The 26,125-nt window shown below is 43.4% G+C and overlaps 1 protein-coding gene across 3 annotated transcripts in view; it reads right to left on the reverse strand.

Moving 5' to 3' along the window:
• Window positions 1–25,906, reverse strand: part of TFCP2L1 (transcription factor CP2 like 1) — a 37,333-nt gene extending 11,427 nt beyond the window's left edge. The window contains exons 1-10 of one of the 3 annotated variants that reach the window (XM_032693030.1): window positions 25,743–25,906; window positions 21,387–21,538; window positions 7,502–7,578; window positions 5,823–5,928; window positions 5,449–5,555; window positions 4,711–4,863; window positions 3,570–3,680; window positions 1,763–1,854; window positions 356–404; window positions 166–259 (exon numbers count right to left, since the gene is read on the reverse strand). In XM_032693030.1, coding sequence (XP_032548921.1) covers window positions 166–259; window positions 356–404; window positions 1,763–1,854; window positions 3,570–3,680; window positions 4,711–4,863; window positions 5,449–5,555; window positions 5,823–5,928; window positions 7,502–7,578; window positions 21,387–21,538; window positions 25,743–25,804 — 1,003 coding nt within the window. In that variant the 5' untranslated portion in view covers window positions 25,805–25,906. Of the gene's footprint in view, window positions 1–165; window positions 312–355; window positions 405–1,762; window positions 1,855–3,569; window positions 3,681–4,710; window positions 4,864–5,448; window positions 5,556–5,822; window positions 5,929–6,361; window positions 6,491–7,501; window positions 7,579–21,386; window positions 21,539–25,742 lie in introns of those variants that run through there. The other 2 variants (XR_004357982.1, XM_032693031.1) reach the window with 2 other exon arrangements.
• Between the last annotated feature and the right edge of the window lie 219 nt (window positions 25,907–26,125).

Genomic DNA, 26,125 nt, shown 5'->3' on the forward strand with positions numbered 1-26,125 from the left:
GTTCTGATAAATGCTAATTACTCTAAGAACAAAAGAACAACCACACTGGATCAGACCAGTGATCCCATCAACAGTGGCCAGCAGCAGATGCTACTGATATGAAGCATGAGCTGCACTTTTACAAAAGGGAACAAAAACCAAAATAATTGGACTGTTTAAACTCACCCGAAAAACTTGAGAAGAGTCTACAGAATGGAGAGAACCTATTACGATGAAGCCACTGCTGGGCATCTTGAATAGAAGCAGAAGGAAGGAGATGCTACATTGCAAAAAGAATAAGAAGGTCTTGAAATGAACTGTTCACCAGTGTCCTAAAAGAGAAAAGCACCACATTAACATGATCTCAAGTACTTACATCATTGCTGGGAGGCAGGAGCTCCATTTGGTGGGTTGGAGAACTGTTGCTAAAAGAAATTATATAAAAGTTGAAAGAGAAAAAAAAACACATTACTTTAAATTCTACATTGCAGTGTCCATTCTCTTCCCGCTCTCCTCTATTTGACTCAATTTTCACAAGTTACACACCAATTTGGCTTTCTTTCTCTATCAGATTTTTAAAAAGGTGTTCAAAATCTGGACCAAGAAAAGAATAAAAAAAACTTTTTCTGCTTGAGCCTTTTGTTGGTCAGTTGAGGTCCTACTCAACATAGAGGAAAAACTCACATTTACTGACCTCTTTCAAGCTTTTGTATACTGGTGACTCACTAATGTGACATAACTAAGCAAGGAAATTGTAACCTACAGGGTAGTTGAACTCAAAATTTCTATGAGCCAGAAATAACCTAATAATAATTCTTCAATAAATTGAATAAAGGACCTTATAATTCAACCCTAGCATTATTTTAAACACAGTAAATAGCAATTTAACTATATTACACAAAACCACATTTCTACTAAATCCTCCTAAACATAGACAGGACTTCTAAACATGTCAAGGATTTTACCAAAGAGCTAATAATCTACAACTGGAAGAAAATGCTCAACAGATCTCTCTATTAACTCAAAATTTTGTAATTTCAATGTTTCTCCTTATTCATAGGTTGAGGCCACTGATTGAAAAGTTGTGATACAACATGGATTGATTAATAAACTGTGTGGGAAGGCAGTCAGTTGGCAGAGTCCTACCAGAATAAAAACAAAGGCCTATGCCAGATTCCTAGGGGAAAGTATGCTTCAGGGAGGACTCAGAAGTACTGAAGGACCCTGCTGTACATTTCTGACATCAGTTATCATCTCAGGCATTTCAGGATTACTAGAACTGTTTCTTTATGATGGCTATATTAATGAATTAAACATGCCTCCACCAGTTCTTTGTTCTGAAATGGCTTCTCAAAACCCAAGCTGTTTTGCCCCAGGCAGGATTTCTCTACATCCCATTCACCTGGGAATTCAGCACCCCAAACGACCTCAAGATAGAAGGTAAGGAAGAAATGACAACTCTAAAGAGTTGCTGAAAGCCTCTAACAAGCTTGTGAGAAGATACTGGGAATTGGTACAGGGTATGGTGTGTTCTCACCAGGAATTGCCCTGGTGGTCCTCTGATGCTCATCTTACAGTCACTACATAAACAGCGGACATACGAATTATAGGGAATTCCTGGACAAAAGGTCTTAAAAGACTTTAGGGACATACTTTCCCCCTTCCCAGAAAGGGTGGTCCTTGACCTCTTCTTCCAGGGTATGAAATGCACGGACACACAAAGCTTATGCACACAAAGGCTACCACATCAACAGGAAAGATAAAGCATTTATTTGTTACATACCCATCTCCAAGGTTGAAGCTGTTGGGAGAACTGTTGTAGCTTGGAGATGGAGCATTGTTCATTTGATAAGGCACATCTGGCCAGGGAGAGCACTGTTGGAAGAAGGGCAGCAGGGATACTTTCATAAGGATGGAAATAAAGGATTCGATTCTCCTCTAATACCACATTCATGCTGTTGCCACGCCACTAACTTCAGCTCATCACTCCTGCTGGGAGGAAGAGATGGGCCATGGATTTTCTACACTGCTCTCCAAGTGGGCTGTCAGGGGGCCAGATTGATTCCAGTTGTGCATTCCACATTTCTTTCTCCCATTTCACAAAGCCTGTCCCCAAATAACACTGGGCCAAAGTGTGCACAGCTGTAAGTCAGAGCAACGCCAGTAAGTCAACTCAGACTGGAGGCAGCAATGATACAGAAACACCCCTGGTCTCAATTATAAATCCCTAATTAAATCCAGGCAAGAGTGACAAATACGGTTCAGTGGCATTGCTTCAGGTTTATACCAGTGAAAAAGCAGAATCTGAACCAGCCTGCTAAAGCCTCTGGCGATCAGTCAAATAGCTCCAGTCATAAATGGATATTACATGGAGAAACAGACAGACAGACACAGAGCTACTAAAAGCCTTCACAAATATAGGTCAGACTCCACATTCCATTACAGTACTGTAAAACCAGAGTAACCCAGCTAGAATTGGTGACTCTGTTCTGAATTTAAGCCAGTGTAATCAGTAGGAGAATCTACCCCTTTGGAGCCCCCTGCCATCAAGAGCTCAAGAAAATGCTCTGTAATATCCTTGTTTGCAATGATAAAAAGAAGACAAGTGTAGCTTTGCAGCTTTATCATCTCCACAAACACTAGCAAATACTTTATCATCTCCACAAGCACTGGCAAATATTTAACTCTTTGGCAACTCACACTTCCCCATGCAATATGTCAAAGTGCAGCAGAGTTCATAGGAGAGTTTGGGATCTGCCAACTCAGTAGAATTAGGTCTATCAATTAGGAAACATGCTGGTTGCTCCTGGTAACGTGAGGAAAACTGAGTGGGAGGGACTGGATCTCACAAACAGGAAGTTGATTTAAATTAAAAATAAATTAACGTAATTTTTGGAAGTCCAGCAAGCCACTTCAAAAAACCAAGAACTAAACCTAATGACAAGATGTTCCCATAGGGAGACTGAACTGCACTTTTGAATGCCTTCCTTGAGTCCTGTTGCTTAGTAATTCTGCGGTCTAGGGTAAATTTATACATAAATCTTAGTAATGACAAGGAGGGGTAGAAACACATACAACTCTACAGCAGATGCATCAGAATATAAGACATTCAAGATACTCCCAGAGTACAACCCAGAATCTTCTCAGATCTTGTATGTAACAGTAGCTTCATAGGCACATTCACAGAAAAACAGATTAATCATTTCATCAGACAGGTCTATTCATCTGCTCAAGTGCCCCATCACTGACATGAACTTTTGCCAGACAGTTCTAAAAAAAACAAAATACCTCTTACAACTGGCACCTGAGGGCCATGACAAGTGCCCAGGAGCACAGAAGACTATTGAGAAAATAATTTTTTAAAGCTAGGCTGTTAAGGGTTGGTTTATACCCTGAAACATAAGAAGTTTTGGCATCTTTCATAAATTTCAACAGCAAGAGTCATTTTATAATTTCACTCCGCTCTCAATTTCAATCAGATCTGAGCATACATGTTTCCACAAGACAATCTCCAGGGCTCAGTTAGATGATGTTTTCTCTCAAATTTATCTCCCAACATGACGTAGTACAACGTGTCTAAAATGCTTTACCTCTGTGAGAATAGTTGTCTCATAGGAAGGCTGATACTTCTCCTTCTCTTGGGTGGTCTTCTTTTCCATTTTTTCCCTGTCAGTCTTCTGTTTTCTGTCTGCTCCTTTAGGCTATAAGCACAAGCACAGGCTCTCCCTTACACCAAGTACTACAAGTTTGGAGACAAAGGCCAACAGATTTATCTAATCTGCTCACAAAAGCTTCCTTAAGATTGATGGGGACTTTACATATGAAACAAGATCAGATCTGTATTTTCTAGACAAAAAAAAAAAATTAGTTGAGCATCTCTACTGTTTGTACACATCACCCATGAATGACTACTGCAATTCTAAAATAGGCTGACCACAGTCCTGAGATGTGATTTCAATCATTTCAGACCATGAGCCCTAGCAGTTATGCATCTCAACTGGTGTTTGTACCATCTTTCCAGGAACAAGAAAGACACTGCTCACAGGAGCAAAACTAGAGCAGCAGATCCTTTGAGAATACAGGTCTGTGGAAAGTTTGTTGTTAAGTAGCTACAGGTCTACCATGCCCAGATTAGGAGCTTCAGAGATGCTTTCTCTCTGAATCTCTCCGTGGTAGCATGGAGAGGAACTCTGCTGAAAAAAACCCAACAAAACAAAAAACAAACCAACCCCTCACAAAACCAAAAAAAAAAAAAAACCAAACAAAAACCAAAAACAACAACAACCACCCAAAAAACCCCCAAAACCCACACAAACACAATCCCTCTCCCCCACCAAAACTACAATGTATTTAAGATCTCCAGGATACACTCTTATTGTTCATGGAGGATTAAACCAAAGCAACTAGAGATGCCATAATGTCTTGATTGCCTACGAGCATCAAAACCCTGTAGATTCCCTAAATATCTCAGTACTTGCATAGTGTTTGAGGCACAATGGACTGGCCTAGGTCTTGGTGCAGCACTTGGATCATTTGAATTCAATTAAAATTGCTGTGTAGTTCAGTGTTTATGCCACCTTGTGCACAACAGTCCTCTTTAAGATCTTAAGCACACCCAGCTAAAAGTCTGTTCTTTTACTCCACTCTTTGCATCACTCCTACACAATTTAAAATCTTGGCATGTTCCTGTGCCTTAATCTAGTTGATGACAAAGCCAAAACTACCTCATACCTTGAACACTTTGATCTGGCAGCTTGCAGAATGCAAGTGTTCTGTGTATTCACCATTTTCGTTCTGCTTAAAGGTGTCGATTTGCACCCGGAAGGGTACCCCCTTCTCTCCTCCATGTTTCCGTGGAGTAAATTCTGTGCTGATGCAATGTACCTGGCAAAATAGAAGCTGTGCTCATCTCTGGAGACAGTTGCAACCTGTGCAAATCTGAATTTCAGAAATTGCCTGAATATGACATTTTGGCTCCTCCCAAAAAACTAAGAAAGGCAGAAGAGTTCATATGTTTTCATTTCTGTTCCTCAGGACAAAACAATTAGAAGAACAAGCAGTTCAGAAAGAAACAGGGCACCAGGAAAAGCATCCTTTGAACCCTTCATACAGCTTAAAAACAGAGTTGGTGTTCAGAATGAGAAATACTCATGAAGGAGGAAACCAAGCAAAACCAAGATTATGAACAGTTTCCTCCAGACAAAACCTACACTTGGAAAGCAACATCAGTGTCTGGGTATTTTTTAAAGAAAACCCTAGCTGTAGCAGGTAGTACTCCAAAGTTAGCAAGTAGCCAGCAAGTTGGTTTAGTGAGTATCCTACAAATTATTACACATGACTGTCACATGAGCTTGTATATTATCATTAACATCTTTGTCTCTCCTTCATGTCCTGGCTACTCTAACCCTTCAGGTCTTTGTAGGATATCCACCCACTGTATTGACCCCAGAAATATCACTTCTCTCTTACCTGAATGAATGCTGAGGCTCTCTTTGACGGATCCCAGAGAAATTCAACAGTGTTCAACTGGGTTGGGCTAGCCCTGGGATCCAAGATACCAACTGACAGCGGAATATCTGTAGAAGAAAACCCCTAAAATTTTAAAAATATTAAATTCAAGAAGAGAAAGCATTTCCATACAATTACAAGATGCATGTGAAAAGTGAAGCCACCAATGAGATATCTATTTGGGACCTACGGTGCTAGATCTCCTTCCCACCCAAAGATCTACAGGATTCCTATGACAGTAGGATATAAAAAAAAACTAAACACAGATGCAAACACTCCATACACATCATTCAGCTTCCAAACACTGCCCAGGTACTGTAATGAAATAGTCTCACCTATATCAAGGATGCGGTCCCCGGGCCGACTCCACCTCCAGCCCTCGAGCTGCTGGTGCTCCGTGTACTGCAGGCGTCGGTCGTGGAAAACTACACGAATTATGCTCTGTTAAGAAAAGACAGCAATATCAACACTGTGATCCAGAAGCCCCTTCTCTTGAGATGACTTCTGTTTTCCAGAGTAGAAGCAAAAGTTGATCTGTTATGTTTCTCACCCCCATTCATGAGGAGAGTCGAGGGTCCACCTAAGAGACCCATCACCATGTTTATCAATTCCTAAGGGACCCCTGAGTGAGAGAGAAACACATTTCCCCCTTCACAGGGCACATCTATACTGCATAACACAGCCCTGTACAGCTTTCTGGGATTCACTCTGGAAGCACTACAGGCACCTCATCTTAGGTGTCATGCCATGTAAACATCACTATACTGCCTCCATACCCAAAAAGGCTCATATGGGGGTAATATTTAATGTGTCTGTACCATGTCCCAACCCCAATATACCCCATTCTGATTAGCAAACGTGGAAGCCAGCTCACCTGTCCCTGTACCAGTGGAGCTGACATGTCCAGACACCTTGTCAGTGGGAATTAAAACTTGATTCCAGCCATTAACAGCCAGTCACTGATTTGCCCAGGTGTAGTTAAACAAATGTAGAATAGGAAAGCATCTGTAACAGCAAGCTGGCCTGCAATGGTGCAGCCATGTCAATAACTGGAAAAAAAAGGCTGGAATAAAGGCAATCCCCAGGGCAGACAAGTCCTAAGTACTCCTAACTAACATATCCTTTTGTATATTCAGAGTGGTACACTTATACAAGCTAATGACCCCTAACATCCCAGTTTCTCAAGCCCATACTCCTGCTGGGGACTTCCGTATCAAATGAGTGGGCAATTTTTGCCAATGAACCTGAGAAATGCCCAAATCAAACCCTAGCTTCAAGAAGCAAGCAAGCCACAGTGGGAACACCTGCAAAATTGGAATCCCAATCCACACACTACCTGAAATGGGCCAAAAGACAAATAGGGAACTGCCTGAACTTGGACAACATTTGAAATCTAGCTTGGAATACAAATTTTGCAACTGGTCCCCACCTCTCAAAAGAAATCCTGAGGCAGAACAGTCAAGAATTGAAGGTTGGATCCAGAACCAAGGTCCGGACCAAAGTTTTTGAATCTGAACTGTTTTGGGAGTGGGGGAAACAAAAAAAGAAAATCCTCCCCCAAACCAAATGATCAACTTCTGTATGTTTATAATTATGCCCATTACCAAAGTAAACTGGAGCTATGCAGAGTCTGCCTGGCAAAACGATGTAAACACCTGGGCCCTCCATGTGACATGTAATAACCCAGGCATGTTGCTGGGGTTAAGTAGGGAGACAAGTCTGCCTCTCACCAGCTTTGACCATGTTCACCGCTGAACTTTGGGATTCCCCTGAACCCAATATTCACTGTGAAACTCTGGGGTCATGATCACAAACAGAATAAAGGTTCCCCTGAAGCCCTGCAAAGCCAAGCTGCAGAGTCCCGTGAAACTAGCACTCAACAACTTCATCAGCCCTACTCCCACTAAAAACAATGGCAAAGTGTCTTCCATTGTCTTAGTGTGAGCAAGGTCAGGCCCTTCATTAAAGGCTGTATGTAGTAGCAGGAAGAAAAGAAATCTATATTTCTCCTTACCTTTACATATTTTGTGTTTAAATCTTGAAACTCTCCCAATTTCCTATTCTCAAGTAGACGGATTTCATAAGACTGACCTAGAGTTTAAGGAAACATTTCCAAGGTGTTTAATATGTTGTAGCAATGAGAGAGTCATGCTGGCATTTATGTGGCTGATAAAGCATACGTTTGATCAGGGAAAGCTTATTTTTGCTAACATAATGCATTTGCCCCAGTAATCATTAGGCACTAAAGCACAGCAGAAATCTGAGGGGAAGGTTTGCCTTTTGGCAACTAAAATCTCTCCATTAGGGCATCAATTATAGCTGTCTCCCAGGGCTGCTACACTTTTCTGGTCGCCCTCCAGAAAGTCACCAAGGTGTTCAAGGCAGTTGTCCACCCATGTCACACGGCTGTGACAGCACTGCCTTTGTCTGTCCCTTCTGCTAAAGCAACTCTGCTAAAGCAATTGTTGTGTGAAGAGATGCTGGCACAACACATCTAGGCACTATTTTGCAGAGGATAGAAACCTGGGTGAAATCTTCCCTTTTCCAGAGAGCAGCCAGGCCTGTAAGGTGTTTTGGTGAACCAGAAATATAAAATTTGTTCCATAAGGCCTGGGAAGTTGCTGCCCAGGGCATAAATACTCCTTTAGATATGTGTGTGGAGGCAGTGGGGTATTACAGCATTTGCAAGGACCAGTTCTGGGAAGGGAATTCATACTCCAGCACCCCATGACTACCCTCAGAATAAGGAATTTAGCCAGTTCAATAAAAATTAGCTAACTGGTTTATGAAACAACATCTCTCTCCAAGGCTGACAGCAGACAAAGGAGACTGATGTCTCAATACCTTATGCACAAATTACTACAACACTACAAAAGCTCATTGTATTATAGCAAGTCTTTACAATAAACCTGCAGCCAGTACCAATGCAGGACAGGATCATTAGGATTAACGGAGTACATGTATACCTTATTTCTTGTTTTTCTTGTTTATCTTTCTATCCTCTCTTTTCCTGAAAAATGTACAGGGTATGACAGGGCACCAAGAAGATCAGTTTGGGTTTTTTGGCCCAACCAGTATCTCCACAGAACTGGCCCTGCAGAAAACTGCAAAGCAGATATATCTCCCTTCAAGCAGCTCCTATCAACAGAGACAAATCCACTACATTTCTGGATCCAGATCTAGAAACGGAAGACTTATGACACCAGATGTATCAGAAAGGCACTGTGTAACAGGGAGATTCCCTTTTGAGAATCCCACCTACATGAGTACAGAACATATCAAGAGAGCACATGGATAACTGCGCTTATTCAGCTGGCTGACAGGTAGTAAAAAAAAAAAAAAGGGTGGGAGGGGGGCAAGAGAGGCCATATTGAATCCCCAAATGTTTGCACAACACTCCTACAGATGTTAATAGGAATTCTGCAAACAGGAAGTGACCCTTAAATCCAGCGAGTGGCTTAGGGTACAGGCAGAGGGAAGAATAAACCATATGAAGTACCAAAATAAGCACTGGAAAGATGCATAGATCTTTACCCATCTCTTTGCGCATGAGTAAAACAAAATGACAACAGTCACCTGCCTTTGAAGACTACTGGACAACAAAAGTAGATTTTGTAAACTGCAGTCCTGAAACTGAGGTCTTCCACACTTTAACTCAAGAGACTTTCTAGCATTGCCACTGATACATGTTAATATTGTTCACTTGGCAAATTTTAGACAGATGTACATATTACCCTACATAATCCATGTTGTCGCATTAGCATAAAAAGATGAAGGTTGGGTTAAAAAAACATGTTTTCTCTCTTAGAATTATAGAAAAGATCAAGTCTAACCATTAACCTTGGACTGCCAAGTCCACCACTAAACCATGTCTCTAAGTGCCATGTCTGTTGTACTATGTACCTTTATGTGCTGTACATGTTTATCTATGAAGTACTTGGCTGCTCAATGGTTCGGTTTGGGGATAGATTTCACCAGCTATTGAGTGATACGGTTCATCATCTCAAACCAATTTACACAGCCAAGCAACTCTTGCACTTACAGTTCATTCCAGTGCAAATATGAGGCTAATTAATCATTACAGAGAATTAATTTATGTTTTGAGACCATGAGCGCCCAATAGACAGTATCTATGACTGTACTCAGATGCAATAACAGGGACAGGGAAATTTAGTGGTATGAGCTGTGCTACAGAGGAAGGCAATGGTCAAACCAGAAGCACTGCCAGCCATTCAGCAAATACCTCAGGAATGAGCAGGTTTTTGGGACACCTTCACATACTGATACACTCTTCCTTTTGTCAGCTCAATTCACTTATTTGTGGTTCCAATGCAACAAACGAAAATAATGGGCATATAAACATTGGACATGTTCCTTTCACAGTACCATCAAGCACTCAAAAACTCTGCAGCTTGCATCTTCCACCCCTTAATGGGATAGGAACAGTACTGCAACCTGGTAGCCAGCAGGCACCACACATCTCCCTCCACCTGATAGGACTGATTCACCTTGGATGGAGCTAGAAACACATTCTGCTGCCTAGAAAAAAAGAAACTGCAGCGTAGACAGAGTTAATATTAAACAGAAAGCCAAAGAGGAAATAAAATGGTTTGATGAAAGATATATGGGTCATCTGATGGAGGCCCTGGAACACAATTTATGCCAGGAAAAACCTCAAGCAAAATGATATTTTATGCTAACTGCTTTCCCCTTGAACTCAGAATGTTTAACTCTAGTTGCTACACATAACGATTATCAAACAAGACTGCTCCCAGTAAACCTTCAGAACGCACACAGTTTTATTTTCCTCTGTGTGAAACTCTGTCAGTGAGAATTCAGTCCTAATTTCTCAAAGTTCCTTTATATATCAATCTTTTGGTACTGATTTTGAATTTATTCCCCTTAGAGCTTTCCAGCAAATTCATTGCTTCGTGGCTCATGGTACCCATAATTCATTAGCATGGACAGCATTCAGATCTTTGTACTTTTATAGCACCAAACTGCTTGGATTATACCTTTTCCTTGAAAAATATGTTCTAAACCTTGTTCAGCCTGTCTTCCACCATCACTATCAACAAAACTCCTGAAATGGTGAATTACAATCTCAGCCCTGCAACTGTAACTGCAGGGGAAAAAAAAAAAACCAACACCTAAAGAATGACCACTTGGACATTAGAAAACAAAATCATTTTGTAAAATAAAGTGAACAATAGCAACCTAACCTGAAGAAAGCTCAACTCCCCCTGGCGTCAAAGAGGACAAAGAATTCACACAAGGTTCAGATACACAGATCATCTATGAATCCTCTATCACTGACTCACCAGCACTGGCAGGCACAGACTGACAATTTTCTGCTAAAACTAAATCAGTAATAGATCATTCTTAGTCAGGTATCTAAATCTGTAAAGAAGCATGTCAGCAAGTGTGACTAAAGCAATCCGTATTTCCAGTTCCCAAGACAGACTGCAAGTAGCTCAGCCCAAAACATAATGCTGAAATACAGAGTTTTCCCATACCGAATTTTTCCATCTGTCTGAGATGGAAATACAGATTAATACAGGTCAGACTACAACCTTCCAAGTCAATACTTGGTGGTAAAAGCTGGAGACAGGGGCAAAGGGTTCCAATGCTGAAACTCTGCAGTGATTTGATTGAATGGCCCAGGTCCAGAACCTGGGCAATATCTGGTCCTCAGTTGACATGGGTTCAACATCCAGTGGGCTCAGACAGAAGAAAGAGCCTGAAAAAAACAATTGTGGCAATGGAGAGCAGTGGTGGCTGCATTAGATCAGTCCTCCTTTAGCAGGATGATAGTCATCACCCAGTGCTAAAGGCCAGCCACGTGCTGAAACCTTTTCCTACCACACTCTCAACACTGGCCACAGCTGCATCACCATAGGCAACACAGGTCTGAGACCACTTCAAAGTTCATAATGCAAGTTGAGAACACCACCATAGGCAACACAAGTTTGAGATCACTTCACCACAGCGTGGCCACTGGTCATGGTGTAATACTGGACACATGGGGCACCTAAAGCATCTGTCACCACCTGAAATGAAGAAAACACTCTGCAAGCAAATCCCCAGCACAGCTGATGCCAAAGCAGCCTCTGCATGTCTGTACCACTCAGTGCTCCCCTCACTCACCACAGCCCTCCTTTCCTACCTTAGGCAAAGAACAGAACAGCACTAAGTATTTAGAAAACCACAGTAAATTCCTGAGACGCAATTTGTCTCTCATCTTCATTGAAAGCTTCAGGGGCACCAGTAAAAACCTGGCTGGGTGATGATATGCTTTCATTTGCATTTTAAAGAGACATTCCCTGAGCAACAGCAAATTTATGCAATCTCCTCCTAAATGAGAGTTTGAGCAACTCGCTTTACAAACAAGAGTAGTATCCAGCAAAGCAGTAACCATCCAGGTTCAGAAAGTTTCTGGTTGGTAATTCATAAAGAAATTGCATCTATCTGAAGGAGGATTTATAGACTGCTTAGTTTTTTTAATTTGTATTTTGGTAATTAATGCACATTAAATGCAGGTATGACCACTTAATTTGGGGACAAAAGAACTGAAAGTCAACAATTTACTGCAGATGAAAAATAATTTAGTTCAACACAGGAATGCTTTGACCTGCTCAAAAGGTACAAGTTTTATCAGCTTACTGATCTCCATGGAATTTGATCAGCCATCAGGAATTCTAGGTAATTTCTGGTTAAAAAAGATTATCACCATTGCAAGCTCGAAGTTACGTTTTGCTCAAAAAGTACCTGCTACACAACTAAAATATCCTTCTTGCTTTTCTTTGTTTTGGTGTTACGTTTCAAGGGCCACTTGCACTGTGCATTTTGTGGTTTTCTGCACAATACAACCGACACGATACACTAATTTCCAATTAGGATGCTGATGTTCCAGGCTGATATGACTCAGGCCTTACTTAATCTAGCAAAGTAGTCTGCTTGCCTTTCCAGCAATTAATTAAACCCTAACCTTCGACTAAGCAATATAACCCCTACAAAAGTCTGTGGAAAGATTAAAAAAAAAAAAAAAAAAACACCAACAAAAAAAACCAACTGAGACTCCTCTTTTTCAGAATGGATCCACACAGCACTGGACAGAACCAGCCTGGAAACTGTTTGATTATTAAGCCAAGCTGGCCAATAAAAATTCCATGTAGCAACTTTATATGGACATCCTCAAGAGCGCACAGATAAAGGCAAAGGAATGCTGACAGTAAAATGCAGCATGTAGAAGGAGGGGGAGGGAAAAAAAGCAAGCATTTATTGTCCCAAACCGAAGCACATCCAGCAGGCAGGAGAATCACCTTTGAAAGAGCCAAACACAACTATTCAGGGCATCAGGCACATACAAAGATTTTTCTGACAAGAAAGATTAATGAACCCCCAGGGTAAACAGACAAGAGTGACAGAGCTGGCATCTGAACTTGCATGCTTGATTACCCACACCTCTTTAGCCAGTCACAAGCAAAAATAAAAATTAGCATGACTTGCTCAAGTGTCCCATGTGTGGAAACTGCAGGAAAAGCAGTAAAAGCAGAACCCTCAATCCCTTAGCCACAAATGGCAGTGGATATTCTGCAGTTGCTTACTGTAGCCTCATTTGACAAGATGCTGTAGATGTTTATCCAGTGGATATTATGAATTCACCAGCTACACAATAGGCCACCCTGAAAGTTCCCACTACGCTAGGAACATGGAAATCCTGCAAAGGAGGACAAGCTGTGGGCCAGGAAATGCAAAAGGATCACTAGAGACAACCTCATACTGCAAGTTCATCTTGCCCCACATCCTATCTTCCACACAGCACCCAGAGATGGAGCACAGTGAATACTGTCAGCCTTTTCCTTGTCCTATCTTCCCAGTTTCTGATATTCAGTATCCAGATTGAATCCACATTAAACTGCCCAGTCAGAACCAATGCTCATTAACTCCTGTATGGTCTCCTTCTGAACTTGCTCATACTGTGGCAATCAGAACCACAATTTACACACCTTGCTTTAGTATTCAGTCTTGCCCTTCACCTGCCTCCTGCCTGCTTCCTCCTGCAGATAAGCTGCCTTAGCTCCACCATGTTCTGGTATCCATCCGAGTTCAGCACCGAGGATACCTGCTCTACTTCCCACTGCCACCAGGGCAGCAAGACTACAGGAACACAGAAGAGCAATTCAACTACTAATTCTACTACCACACCATAGAGCTTCACTGCCATCATGTTTATGTTTTTCCTCCTTTTACAACCTGCCCCCAATCAAGGGGGTTTCTTTGTCCCCCTCTTTCTCTTTTCCTACCTCTTTCTTGAGGGAAAGCCAACACATGTCTCAGAGCCAAGTTTGCTGCAGGAAAATTTCACTGCTCATTTACTATATGAACATTTGACAGAGCCCTACTCTCCCCAGACTTTTGAAGATGGTCTGTTTTACAGTGGTGACTCTTCATAGCTAACAGGCAGTGAGTGACAGAAATACTCATTTACAGTGGTTTCCACTCAAAAGAGGGGGAGGTACATTTAAATCCCTGAAGACTACAGTCCAGCTTTGAATCGAGGACACAAAACAAGCCAGAAGACACAGAAACACCCCAAATGCTAAACTCACTGTGTGCACTTGGGCTTCTCTTGCATAGACCCCATCTACTTTACTGGATCCCACCTAATCTAAGCCATGTTATAAACTTTGACTTTTAAATTAAACAGTGAAGAAATTATAGACTTCCAATTGAAAGCTGAAAAAAATATCGACCCTGCGAAAACAATTTCTTCCTGTATTTCCACTTCTCTAGCATGTACTTGAAACACTCAGGATTATCTTAGTCACATCTGTCCAGCTCAGAAAACCTCAGCCCCCTCTGTGTAAGTAAAAAATACAGGCTTTTTCTGGTTTCAACCCGTTCTAAGTCAGTTTGGACAACAGGTTTTATAGCTCTGTAAGAGTAACTTTGTGTGTAATATTTACTTGAGTTTCAGATAACTAAAAAGAATGGTCCTGGGTGAGGGTGCTGAGGAGGGATGCAGAAAAGCTGAGTATGTCTCCTGATCCCACCTGGTAGCTCCCTCAGATGCCCTCAGGTGCTTCCTTTACCACATTTCTGCAGTTAATAAACTGGGAGAAGCAAGTCCCAGTCCTGCATGTGGCTGCTCAATCAGTGCCTACCACAGGGAAGGGGAGGACGTGATTGGCAACTGCCCTATCAAAGCAGACCATACCTTCCACACTGCTCACAAGTGTGGCACCAAGCTAGGACAAGAGCACTGCTCCAGTGCTTGCTGTCTAGTTCCAGGAACACATATTAAATTCTTGGTAGGAAGCAAATGGGAGAAAAAGTGGGTTTTTTCCTACCTCTTTAGGGGGGGAAAAAAAGCATATTCTCCTATAAAAAAAGTATATTATTTCTATAAAAACAGCTAATCATGTCAAACCTCCAGCATCTCTCAAGCTTTTTACTGCTACCTAAAATGTGATCTTTTAGGACAATGCAAATTAGAGGAAGCTAATTGGAAAATTTCCACATCTTCTCAGATTGGTAGGTACATTGATACAAACATCAAAGCCTGTAAAATCACAGTCAAAAATTTCACTATCATAATTAAAGGAATCTCAAAGTAAATATGAGTAATGGGGTAAAGTAAAAAAAATTTCATGGAATACAAGGGAAAAATCTTCCAGTTATTCTCACATTTCTCATCACAGTCAGAGGAACTTCTGAGCACTCCCTTCCTTCACAGATATTTAAGATTTATGGGAGAACAAAATGCAATCTAGGGGCTTCCAGTAGGAGTTGTGCACAGGCTATAGTCCAGCAAGTTCATAGTCCCATTTGAATTTTATCCAGATGTTAGCAATAGAAGAAAGGATTACAAAAAGAATAGAAAACAGCCTCTTGGTTAAAAGACAACTGAGATTCTAGCTTCCTAGGGACAACAGAAGTCAGATGCTCTACTTACGCAGAGGTGCCTTGTCATCTGAAGTAAGATTCATAGTGAGCTTAGGGATGGTGTGGTTTGGAGACAGGGTTGTTTATCCTGGGCTGCCAAGTGAAGACAGAGCTGCCAAACATATGGGGAAATTGCTTCTAGCACAATTAATGGCTCCAGCTGAGACACTAGAACCTACTCAGAGCTGTCTTCAAAGTCAGGCAGGAGACAAATTCCTTTTCTGAATATGAAGTGCACCACAAGAACCAAAAACACCAAGTAGCCAATCTCAGATACGGGAAAGACAAACCAGCTTCATTAGGCATTTTTTAAACCATCCAAACCCAGGAACAGAGTGGAAAGGGGTCAAGGAGCAGCATGGTAACTCATAACGATCAGGGAACAAGGATGCCGAGGAGGGGAGCCACCAGGGAGTACCTGGTGCTCAGTCTCAACAACACAAAGTCATTGTTGTGCCTGTGATCTCAGGCAAGGGTGGAGTGCATGTCCACAGGGAGAAGCCACCAGCAGCAGAGCTCCTACAAATGCCCAGGGCCTGGTCAGTGGTGGCAGTGACTAGCATGGGACAAAGCAAAAATATCCCCACAAACAAAGCTATAATTAAACCAGAAGCACACCCAGCTAGAACTCAGCCTTCTCTACACTTCATTTAGGCAAATAAAGAATTGTTCCAGGAAAAGTACAAACATCCAGGCAGTTCTGACCCCATAAAAACTCAATTACGTAGGAGTTAACGTCAATACAAAACAGCTTTTTTTCATTTACTGTAAATCCCAGTGTTTAAAACTGGGTTCTCTGGCTGTAGAAGATTAGACAACCAAATTTGAACTTTAGACTTTTTAAGGGAGGCAAAGGTTCTCTTTTGCCTTCTGTTGTAAGCAGTTTCATCTCCTACCCAAACAATTAGCAACTGACTCCAAAGTGTCCTCTTCGGCTTCTCCTTGCCCAGGGCTTTCTACACCTTTCTTTGGAGGAGAAATCTGAACACATCTGCAGTGAGCTGAGGCAGGACAACAGCCAGCAGGTTTTAAACGCAGCACTGTTTAAAGTGCACCAGCTTATGCACATGTGTCTTGAACCTGGATATATGCCTTTGCAGCCTGAGATTGAAATGTGGGGCTTTTGCTCAAGTGCGATCCAGACCTAAGTCCATCTTTAGCTCCATGAGGCAGCTGTTGCTCATGCACCTCTACAGCAACACTCCCAATATCATCACAGGTTTCCTCAGGTGTTAGTGGTTTACTCTCATGGTTTTTGTTTTGGGCTTGTTTCTTTTCTGAACCATCTAGGACTGGCAGTAAGGCTGACTCCTGGAAGATACAGTAAAGCAGAGACGGCCAGCCTTCCAAACCCTAACCAGCTGTATACTAAAATCCTCACACGGCCAAGAACCTCAAGTCACACACACTGCAGATCTGCAGAGCTGAACAGAGCCCAGGAAAACTTTACAGGCAAGTGACGGCCAGTTACTCTTAAGTACCACTAGGGGACTGGGCTGGATTTGTCACACAGCCTGCTCTCAGTGACCCTCTGCCATCAACCTTAACCACGCTCTATTTGAAGTAATTGAGACCCGAGGCTCTGAGCCAGCATAATGCTGGTCATGAAACAAAATCATGACTTGAACAGCTCAAAGTCCACATGTGGTTCTGGCACTACAAGCTGATTCCCTTGAGCAATGACTTTCAGGTTTTTGTGATTTTTGGCATTTTGTTTTTTAAAGGAATGATTTTATTTCCTCATATTTATTAGCACTCAGATCTACTGTACACAGTGCTTGTTTCCTCTACATTCCTCCTGCTGCAATTTCTGGAACCACCTTTCATTGCTCCCATTTCTCTCCATGTTTGAAACTGGTTTCAACCAGCCATGGTCAAACCACACCCCATATGACTGCAGACCATGGAATATGCACTGCATCAAGCTGTCTTGCTAAAGCAGTGGTTTGTAACATGGTTGCTGGTTGATTGTTTGTCTGAAAATCCCTATCCACAAGAGACACTGAAATAGTGCTAAAAGGCAGGCTAGTTCCAGAAATGTTAGGCCATGTTTGTGCTGCAGACTTCTGGACAGTGTAGCTCCGTTGACAGATGTGATTCCTGACCAAAGGAGAAGTGCCAGCAGCAGCTTCTAATGTGAGGACAGCACCTTTACCAGTTTTGCAGACTGAAGGTGGAGCGGTGTTGAGACACCATACTAATAAGCCTATACTTTGTCCCATCGGATGAGTAATCCTCCCGAGATCCAGTAAAGACCTCTTAATGAAGGAACTGCCCTAAAGAATAGCAAACTAAGCCTGTGTTCAATTTGGCTCCAGTTTCCCAAGGAATGTAGGAAGGCAGGGGGGTAAGAGATCAGGAAAGACAAGTGTAATGAGTCAGTCTTTGGAAACCAAGCTAAGGATTTGACTCTAGTTACTTCATTTACAGGCTGGTTCTCGAGCTGTGGCCAGCAAGCACTCATGGTTTCAAACTGGAGTAGATAAGCTTGGGACTCTGCCACTGCTGAATGTCCCCAAGTCAACTTAACACTACAGCTAAACTCATTCCCTTGTGCTTCCTGCCTTTGCTGAAAACACTGGTCTCTGCTCTCCAGCTCAGGAGTCCTCTCAGCCTCCACTCTTGTGGAGAGCCCAGGCCAGAGACCTCTTCCTCCTCAATGCCACTGGCCATCTCTCTGGGTCTATCCAGCAAGAAGCAAGGCTCATGAGAAGTAATTTTGTTCCACAAGCCTGGAACCCTCTCCCATCTCTACACAAATATAGCCACTGGACAGTCCTTCTTCTTAGCACTTATGAAATCCTTTCAGATCTCACCTGAAATTCTCCACTGGTTCCTCTTCTATCTCTGCTATGTAACTTGGCCTTCAAGTTGCTACCCAGTATTTTCAGCTTTCCACATTTCATAGCTCTGTCAGGCCTGACCTTTATTCCATCCTGCTTGTGAACTACCTCCTGAGCTGGTCCACTCACCACCACTGAACCAGTCACATGCAGAGAACGTGTTTCAGGGCAATAAGCAGAGCTGCTTCACGGTGACTAAAGGTCAGTTACCACATGGTGAAGAGCTCAAGTTCAGAAGGAACATCTGAAGAGCAAGTGCCAAGAGTTACCTAGCAACCAGAATGCCCCATACCCTTTACTCACAGTTTGGGAAAGTTACCACACTGGATGTGAATTGCTTTGTTGGTGCTGGGACAGTCACTGTGTCTTTGTATCTGCCTTACTAGGAGCTATGACTGACACACAGGCAGGGTGGAGGGACATTCATTAATGAAGTTACCCATTTGCTAAAGCAATCCATCCCAATACCCAAGCATACAAGGAAGAAGGGAAGTTTTATGTAACAGTGTTTGGCCAAGCCATGATAAACACAGAGAGAGGGTAAGGTGCAAGAGGTGTCCCTTTTCTTACACTCAGCATAAGGGGATAAGGTGTAGTGAATGGTCTAAATTGCCTCATGAGATATCTGTGGCATTGCAGCTGGATCACAGTGCTTTGGAGTCAGTCAGCTCCTCTGTTGTGCCAGGAGTACTGATTCCAGAAACCTCAGCTGCCCCAAGGTCCCCTTCACATACCTCCTCAAGCTCATACAACATAATTCTATTAATGGGATTAATTTTCCAACAGAGCCTTTAAATCCTCATCTCTTTTTAACCCAAGGCAATGTTCTCACCAATATCCCACCAACAGCAATTAGACACCCCAGTTCTGACCACAGCTGGTTGGAAGGTGTGTCCACCATCGTTGTCTCCTCATATCAGTAGTTACCTCTAGTGAACCCACAAGTTTCTCACAGCAGCTCATATCCACATGTGACCATACTCCATTCCCCTTTTACTAACTAGCACAGGCAAGGGATTTTGGTCTAATGCAAACTACATGTCAGGCAAATTTACAGTTAAGGTCTGCCCTTGCTACAGGAGAGGGTCAGTGCTGGGAGCCAGAGTGCAGCCAATGGTGTGGACTCTGAAACAGCCTTTTGAAGTAGAGCAGAACAGCTTTTAAAGCAAGTACATTGCAAGATCACCAAAAAAAAAATTAAAAAAAAAAAATCAATCTACATACAGAGAGCCCAGTGTAAGGAGGAAGACAAAATGATTGGGAGCTTAAATAAGTGAGGTGTGGATGCTCATGAGAAGGTAGCAGGCAGATGCAAAGTTCCTGCCAAGGGGAACAGAAAGCAGTGAGCCAGTCAACTATCAGAAGATGCACCACCTTTTACTACTAATCACCCCTCGAGGAGAAAGTGCTGTTTCCATGCACTGTGGAAAGCCAACAGAATTATGGGGTACCCACTTCTTCCCCCAGCAGCTTCCCAAGTCTGCCCCACTGCACAGCTCCTGCCAGCCTCATCTCTGCTTTGGTCCTCCAGGCCTGTCCAGCCTCATATTCTCCGGGGTACATTCTACAGGGACACATCTCACCTTTCTCCTTGAGGGATGAAAGACAGATGATACCCAAGAAATGCCAAGGAAACAGGTCAGTACTGTGTCAAGCCGTAGCAGGAGACAACTCCTTGCAATAGTAAGCAGGACAAAGCCAAACACAGCATGGTCTATCTGAAAGGCAGTAACAGTCTTACTTTGCATAGGAAAACACAGACTATTCCAGTCAGAGTTTTTTAAAACTCATGGAATTGTGTAAAGAGTTGTCTAGCTTTTTCCTTACCAAGGTAAAACAGCAGGCACTGCTTCATGTATGCTAAAATATTTGGCCATTGCCTGCTTTTCATAAAAAAAATCTTTTATCCCAATACAGGAAAAAATTGCGTTTCACAGGAAGATTCATCTCAATCTCACCCTTGATATGCCTCATATCACCTCCTGGGGTCTGCTGTGTTTAGATGGATAAACTGGGAAGCATCCAAAGCATTTTTTGATCCTGGGAGACAGAACAGTGCCAGCTGATGTGACAGGAAACACCTGGCTCCTTGGGTAGAGCCTGCAGTACTCAGCTGATCCTTCTGTAGGGCTCCATGGGTCTACCAGCTACCACCACAGATCCAGCAGCCAGCTGCACTTGAGGTCAGACTCCAAAGGAGATCAGGGCTCTGATTTCTACCAGCATTGAGAGAAACCTACCCAGGGAGGCACTCAAGCGAGCATCCTACTCAGTGCATGAAGCTTAAAGAGCTGGGGCAGTGTCCTGAAGCAGAAGAGGATCTCAGTAACAGTGCAGACACCCTCCAGGTTGTTGTCGTCAGGCTAATGCCCTTGTTTACAGCCCGGCAGAAAATAAGCATACTATGTTAGCATAATATGTGCCTGGAGAGGTCTGATCTCTTCAAGACTCACATGCAGGAGGTGCTGCAAAGTGACAGCCAAACACCAACCACATGCAGAGATGTGTCTGCATGAATTCTGCCAAATGGAGGGGGGCGGGGGGAAAGTGTAGAGAAATACACAGTGCTTGTTTATCCAGGAGTAAAAACTAGCCTATGAGGTCAGTTACAGAGGACTTTGATGCACTGAACCCTGGCAACTTGTCAAGTTAGGCACTGAGCAGAACCATATCTCAAACCCAGCGTGAATGATGTCATGCTCTGCCCAGACCACAGAGCAGCCCTCGGATACCTGTTAACTCATCCTCTGGCAATGCCTTGCAGCATCCAACTTTGCCAAAGTTTGCCCACCTGCTTATCAATCTGGCCTTGTGGCTGCAGTTTAAGTCGTCTGAGATCTAGCCACTACTTGGCCACAGGGAACTGTACATGCTACAACACTGCTTTAAGCCGACAGTTAAATCAGTGGTACTTCATCATTTTATAATAGTTGATAATCTGATATCTAAATATGAAAAATTAAATACTCCTCCTTTCCTCCACCCCCTCCCCATCTCTATCCCTCTTTTCCCATCCCGCTGCCCTCCCAGTGAGACAAGTATGGGATTAAATCTCTCATCAACTGTTCCCAGGAAATGTGCTCTTCTTCAGTGTAGTGCAAACCCTACCTTGGTTGAGGTAGGTCAGGGTTTCTTCGTGCAGTTTCACAGCAGGTGATGTGGCTGTGCAGAGGACATACTGAAAGGGTGGCAGTTTGGCATCATTCTCAGGAGACAGCTGAGGTTCTTCCTGCTTGAAAATCGGCAGCGCAAGGACATCTCTGCAACACACAATTCACAGACATTTAGTTACAAAGAGTTTATGGAATATCCTAGCCTAAATCTGCACTTGGTTCTCATGATCTGGTATAATGGAGATGGTCTCTGAAGAAACAGAGTTAAAATGGCTAAAAGAGAAAGAATTCTGCCTGTATAAAGTAACTAGGCAACTTCTGCCTCTAGGACATCAGCACTGCACAAAAAAGAACACACCACTGGCAATACAGAATGTCTGAGAATTAATTTATGTTTTTAAAAATTAAATCAGATTTACTTTTCAGTTAAGCAGTTTTCTTGATGAGGAGAAAAATTACCAAAAATAGATTCTTCATCCTTGTGGAAGTACATATGTTTAAGAGTTCTTGGGTTCTTAGATGAAAGCCTTTCATGGAAAAAAAAAAAAAAAAAGCAAGAAAGGGCACTTTGACAGTTGAATCTCTGGTTAGTAAAATGTCTACAAGTAGCAACCAAGGGCAAGGAACAGACACAGCTCTGGTGTTAAAAGGAGACATTCAGGTAAATAATGGCATGAATCCTGCTGGATTAATTGACTCATGAGATCTCCCTGCACTCTAAATAAGCCTGGTCCCAAGCAATCACACAGCTCTTAAGTCAGCACTGGGCCACCTTCATAAATGCACACAAAGGTGCTCAGGACCAGCTTCACCAGGACCTGCACATAGTCCCTGTCCTCACTTCTTTACAAGATGTTGATGCTGACCTGCCTGCTGATTTAGTGTCAGGCTGATCCCAACCCACACTAATCCCCAAGAAGAACTGGTATTAGCAAGGCTGAGAGCTCAACAAATGATTAGTTGATTAGTACAAAATGAGATGTCAGGAATAAGCATCCTTGTCTCAGCCTGTTTGATACTGAAGAACCACATTAGCCCTACCCATGTCACAAACACTTCTGATCATTGTGTCCACCTACTTAAGACATTAATATCCTTCCAAATTAGGAGGATTATGTTGAACATGGAGACAATTCAGAATAAGATTCTTTTCCTCCTGCATTTCCTCCAGATGTGTGAAGACTTGAGATCCCCATTACAGAGGCTGCAGTTCCCCTCCTTTTGATAATCTCATATACAAAAAGCTTTAAGAAAAAACATCCAGGAACATACCAGCATGTACAGGCATGCACCCTGAAAGGGCATTAAGAATTTTTGCCTCGCCTGTTCAGTTAATGATCCACTCATAGCACCCACAACCTTGAAGGCTACCCAGGTCATGAGTGAAACAGTGCAGCAGTTTAGAGCACACTGCTGAAGTGCCTGGTTCAACCACAGGTACTCTTAATTATGGCAAAATAAAACCAAAGAGCAAAACGTGTCATTTCAGACACAAACAGGAGAAAAGAAACACCCATCTCTGTTTCCATTCTCTCTTCCAACCCCACGCCCTCCGTGTTATCACCCACTCAAAGGCATCCAGCCCCATTTGCTTACTGGCATTACTGACATAATCACGGCTCTTGCCTAACTGCTGCCACAGAGAGGGTTTTTTTCCTTAGTGATGATTTACTACAGTAACGAAGTGACAGAAATGCCTGCAGTAGATTTCTGAAATAGATAGCATTGCTCCACACACATGCAGGATCTGATACTGCTCCAGAGTCATCTCGCTCACGGATGCCAACATTTGCTCTTAACACACTCATCTGTACAATGCCATTGGAATGTGTGAGGCTTTAGAGACGAGAACAGGTCAAAAACTCCAAAGCCCAAAACTTCTGCAGTTCAGCAGAAATGGTGCACAAAGTCTGGCCCAGGTTTAACAGTTAGAGCTGAGGAATTTGTACACCTACTCACCTGAAACTGAAAAATTTAGGCAAGAGGATATCAAAATTCCACCGATAACATATTTCACATCAGGCTCTTAGCACCCCTGCACTTGCCAGAACAGCTGTCTGATTGCTGAAGACTGTAAGCATGGAGGAATCCATGATTTGGTTTCTTAAAAGCTTCACCATACTAAAGCCCCAGTGAAGCCACACAATTCAATCACATTTTTATTCTTGGAGCATTTGAACTAATGGCCTGTGGTATCCATGGCTTTGGGTCAAGACCTTCTAAAACACTGCACCTTAGTAAAAATGTTTGGAAGTTAGGAGGTGAAGACTTAAAAGAATTTTTAAGTTAAGTATATAAGCCATTGCAATATTCAACTCTTAAAAAAAAAAAAAAAAAAAAAGGTGAACTTCTTAAAACTCTCACAAGTTTCACCTTTTTGCTAAAACTTTCCAGTTCTGGTCTTAAGCAACACTTAGACTGTTGCTTACCCGAGAACAAAATTATTTGAGAGTTCAACCAGCTGATGGAACAGAAAGTAAAACATGTACTTGGTTTTTATAAAAACTGAATGAAGATTTACAAGGATTTTTCTGTAATATCATCTTGCTTTAACTACAAATGCCACTGAGGTATGGCAGAACTTACACGGATGTCTCAGATACACAGAAAGCCTTTGATCTCTGCAAAGTATAATTTATATAAACTTTTCTTACAGCAACTTCAAGAATTGTACTATTTCAGTTTTCCGTGCAGAGTCGCTACAAGGGGTTATGGAAAGCCTTCAGAAAGGCACAGCTCAGCAGAAAAATGCCCCTCTTAGAAATGCATATCTTGACACATTCTCATGGAAAGTGAATTGGCCAGAATTTAGAGGTCTCTACACAAAAAATGAGGGTTTTGTTCAACCAACCTTCCCTGAAACACCCAAGGGCATTGTTGCCATAAAACTGATTTTAGGGCTTTTAAAAACACCATGGTCACAGTAGCAGATACTCACTAAAGCTGAAGTTTGTTCCTAAAACACTGACAGGTCACCGCCATACCAGCAGCCCTCCTGACAGAAAGGTATCCTTTATCCCACAGCTAGCATCAAGCCAGCAAAAATAAGCAAATGTGTTTTCTGGCCAATTAGACAAAATTTAAATTGTGGACTCAAGCCTGACGCAGACCCGATGATCTTGAAGCACTGTGCTACAAACCCATGGAGTTAATGAAGCAGCCTGAGCACCATAAACACTCTCTAATGCTGAGAATACACACAAGTCGCGATGCTGATGCTCCTCTGCTACTGCCGTCCTCACCGTCCTAAACTAATCAGATCTGCAAGCACAAAGCAAAAGAACAAGACTTTTGCCACATACATGTTGTGAAACTGACTTACTGAAACAGAGGGACGACATGAAGAATCTTGTATGAAGAAGTGGAGAAGCTGCCAGAAAGTAAGAATCTTACAGAACCATATCATTTGATAATGGGAGATTATTATTTCGAGCAAAAAAAAAAAATTCCTTTGTAAATACACTGATAGGGAGCAGCAATAGACCAGATAGCGTGTCTCCTTTTAAAGGAAGTATTATCTGTGTTGGAAGTGCTTCCCCAGACAAATTCAATGTTCTCTCAAGAGGGGTTGTTTAGGGGTACATTTGAAAGTCAGGCTCTTGGGCCACGGCCAGGTTCTCCACTGCCATAATTCACCAAAATACCCCTTTGGCGGAGCAGCAGCAATCGACACCAGCTGACGGCTGAGCTTTACATCTTCAGAAAACAAATAATTCACAAGCAACCAGCAAAAAGGAAACTCCCAAAGTTGCCTGCTTTCACATCGGTTAGAGGGAGGAAACACGGGTTTGTGCTACACATGTTACAGACTATTGTTTAGCAGCCCTTGTACTTAAATTAGGCGCATTTAATTAAACGCAACTGTGCGGAGGCAGGAAAAAGCTGGTTTAGGCAAGTTCAGAAAGTGAAATTCTGAGCTTTACATACACCGTCCCAAAAACCAGAGAAAGATATCCCGTCCCCAGAAAACTGCGTGCCTTCTCAGTTTGCCAGCAGGCTTTTTCCACAGACTTTTGACAGCGCCGCTGCCGCACCTCCTCCCTTGGAGCCGCGCTGCCTCAGCGCGGAGGAGAGGGAACCCGGCACGAGCGGTAACGCAAAGCTGCACAGAGCCGTCTAGCGAGGCGCTAAAGAAAAAAGAAGGGGAAAAACAAGGAAAAGGAACCCGCGGTCTCTCAGACGGAGGGAGCGGCGCTAACTCCGGTTAGGGCACCACAGGGGGCCGAGGGTACCGGGGGTGCCGCCGGGCAGCCGAGCGGGCGGCGGCGGGACGGGGGCACCCGACCCCCAAAAACACATACACACAGACCGCTGTGCCAGGGCGCAGGGGCTCCCGCCGCCCGGGACTCACCGCAGGTAGCTGCCGGTCGAGTGCTGGTTGTAGTGCTCCGGCTGCGTGTGCCAAAACAGCATCTTGGGGGCGGCCCGGCGGCGGTCCCTGGGGCTGCGGAGGGGGCGGCCGCGCTGCCCACTCCAGGCGTGCCGGGCACGGCTGCCGCCAACTGGAGCCGCGGCCCCGGCGGCTCCCGCCGCTTTTATGGCTCAGCCGCGGCTGCCGCGGGTTGGCCGGGCCGGGGCTCCGGAGCCCGGCGAGCCCTCCCCCGGCCCGCCCCGCCGCCAGCCCCGGCCCCCGGGCGGGCACGGGCCGCCAACCCCGGGGCGGAGCGCCCGCCCCTGAGGGCAGGGCGGGGGCGGGCCCGGCCCAGAGCGGAGTTCGAAGGGCTGTGGCGAGGT

Source organism: Chiroxiphia lanceolata, chromosome 7, assembly GCF_009829145.1.
Source record: "Chiroxiphia lanceolata isolate bChiLan1 chromosome 7, bChiLan1.pri, whole genome shotgun sequence".
In the NCBI taxonomy this organism is placed as follows: Eukaryota; Metazoa; Chordata; class Aves; order Passeriformes; family Pipridae; genus Chiroxiphia; species Chiroxiphia lanceolata.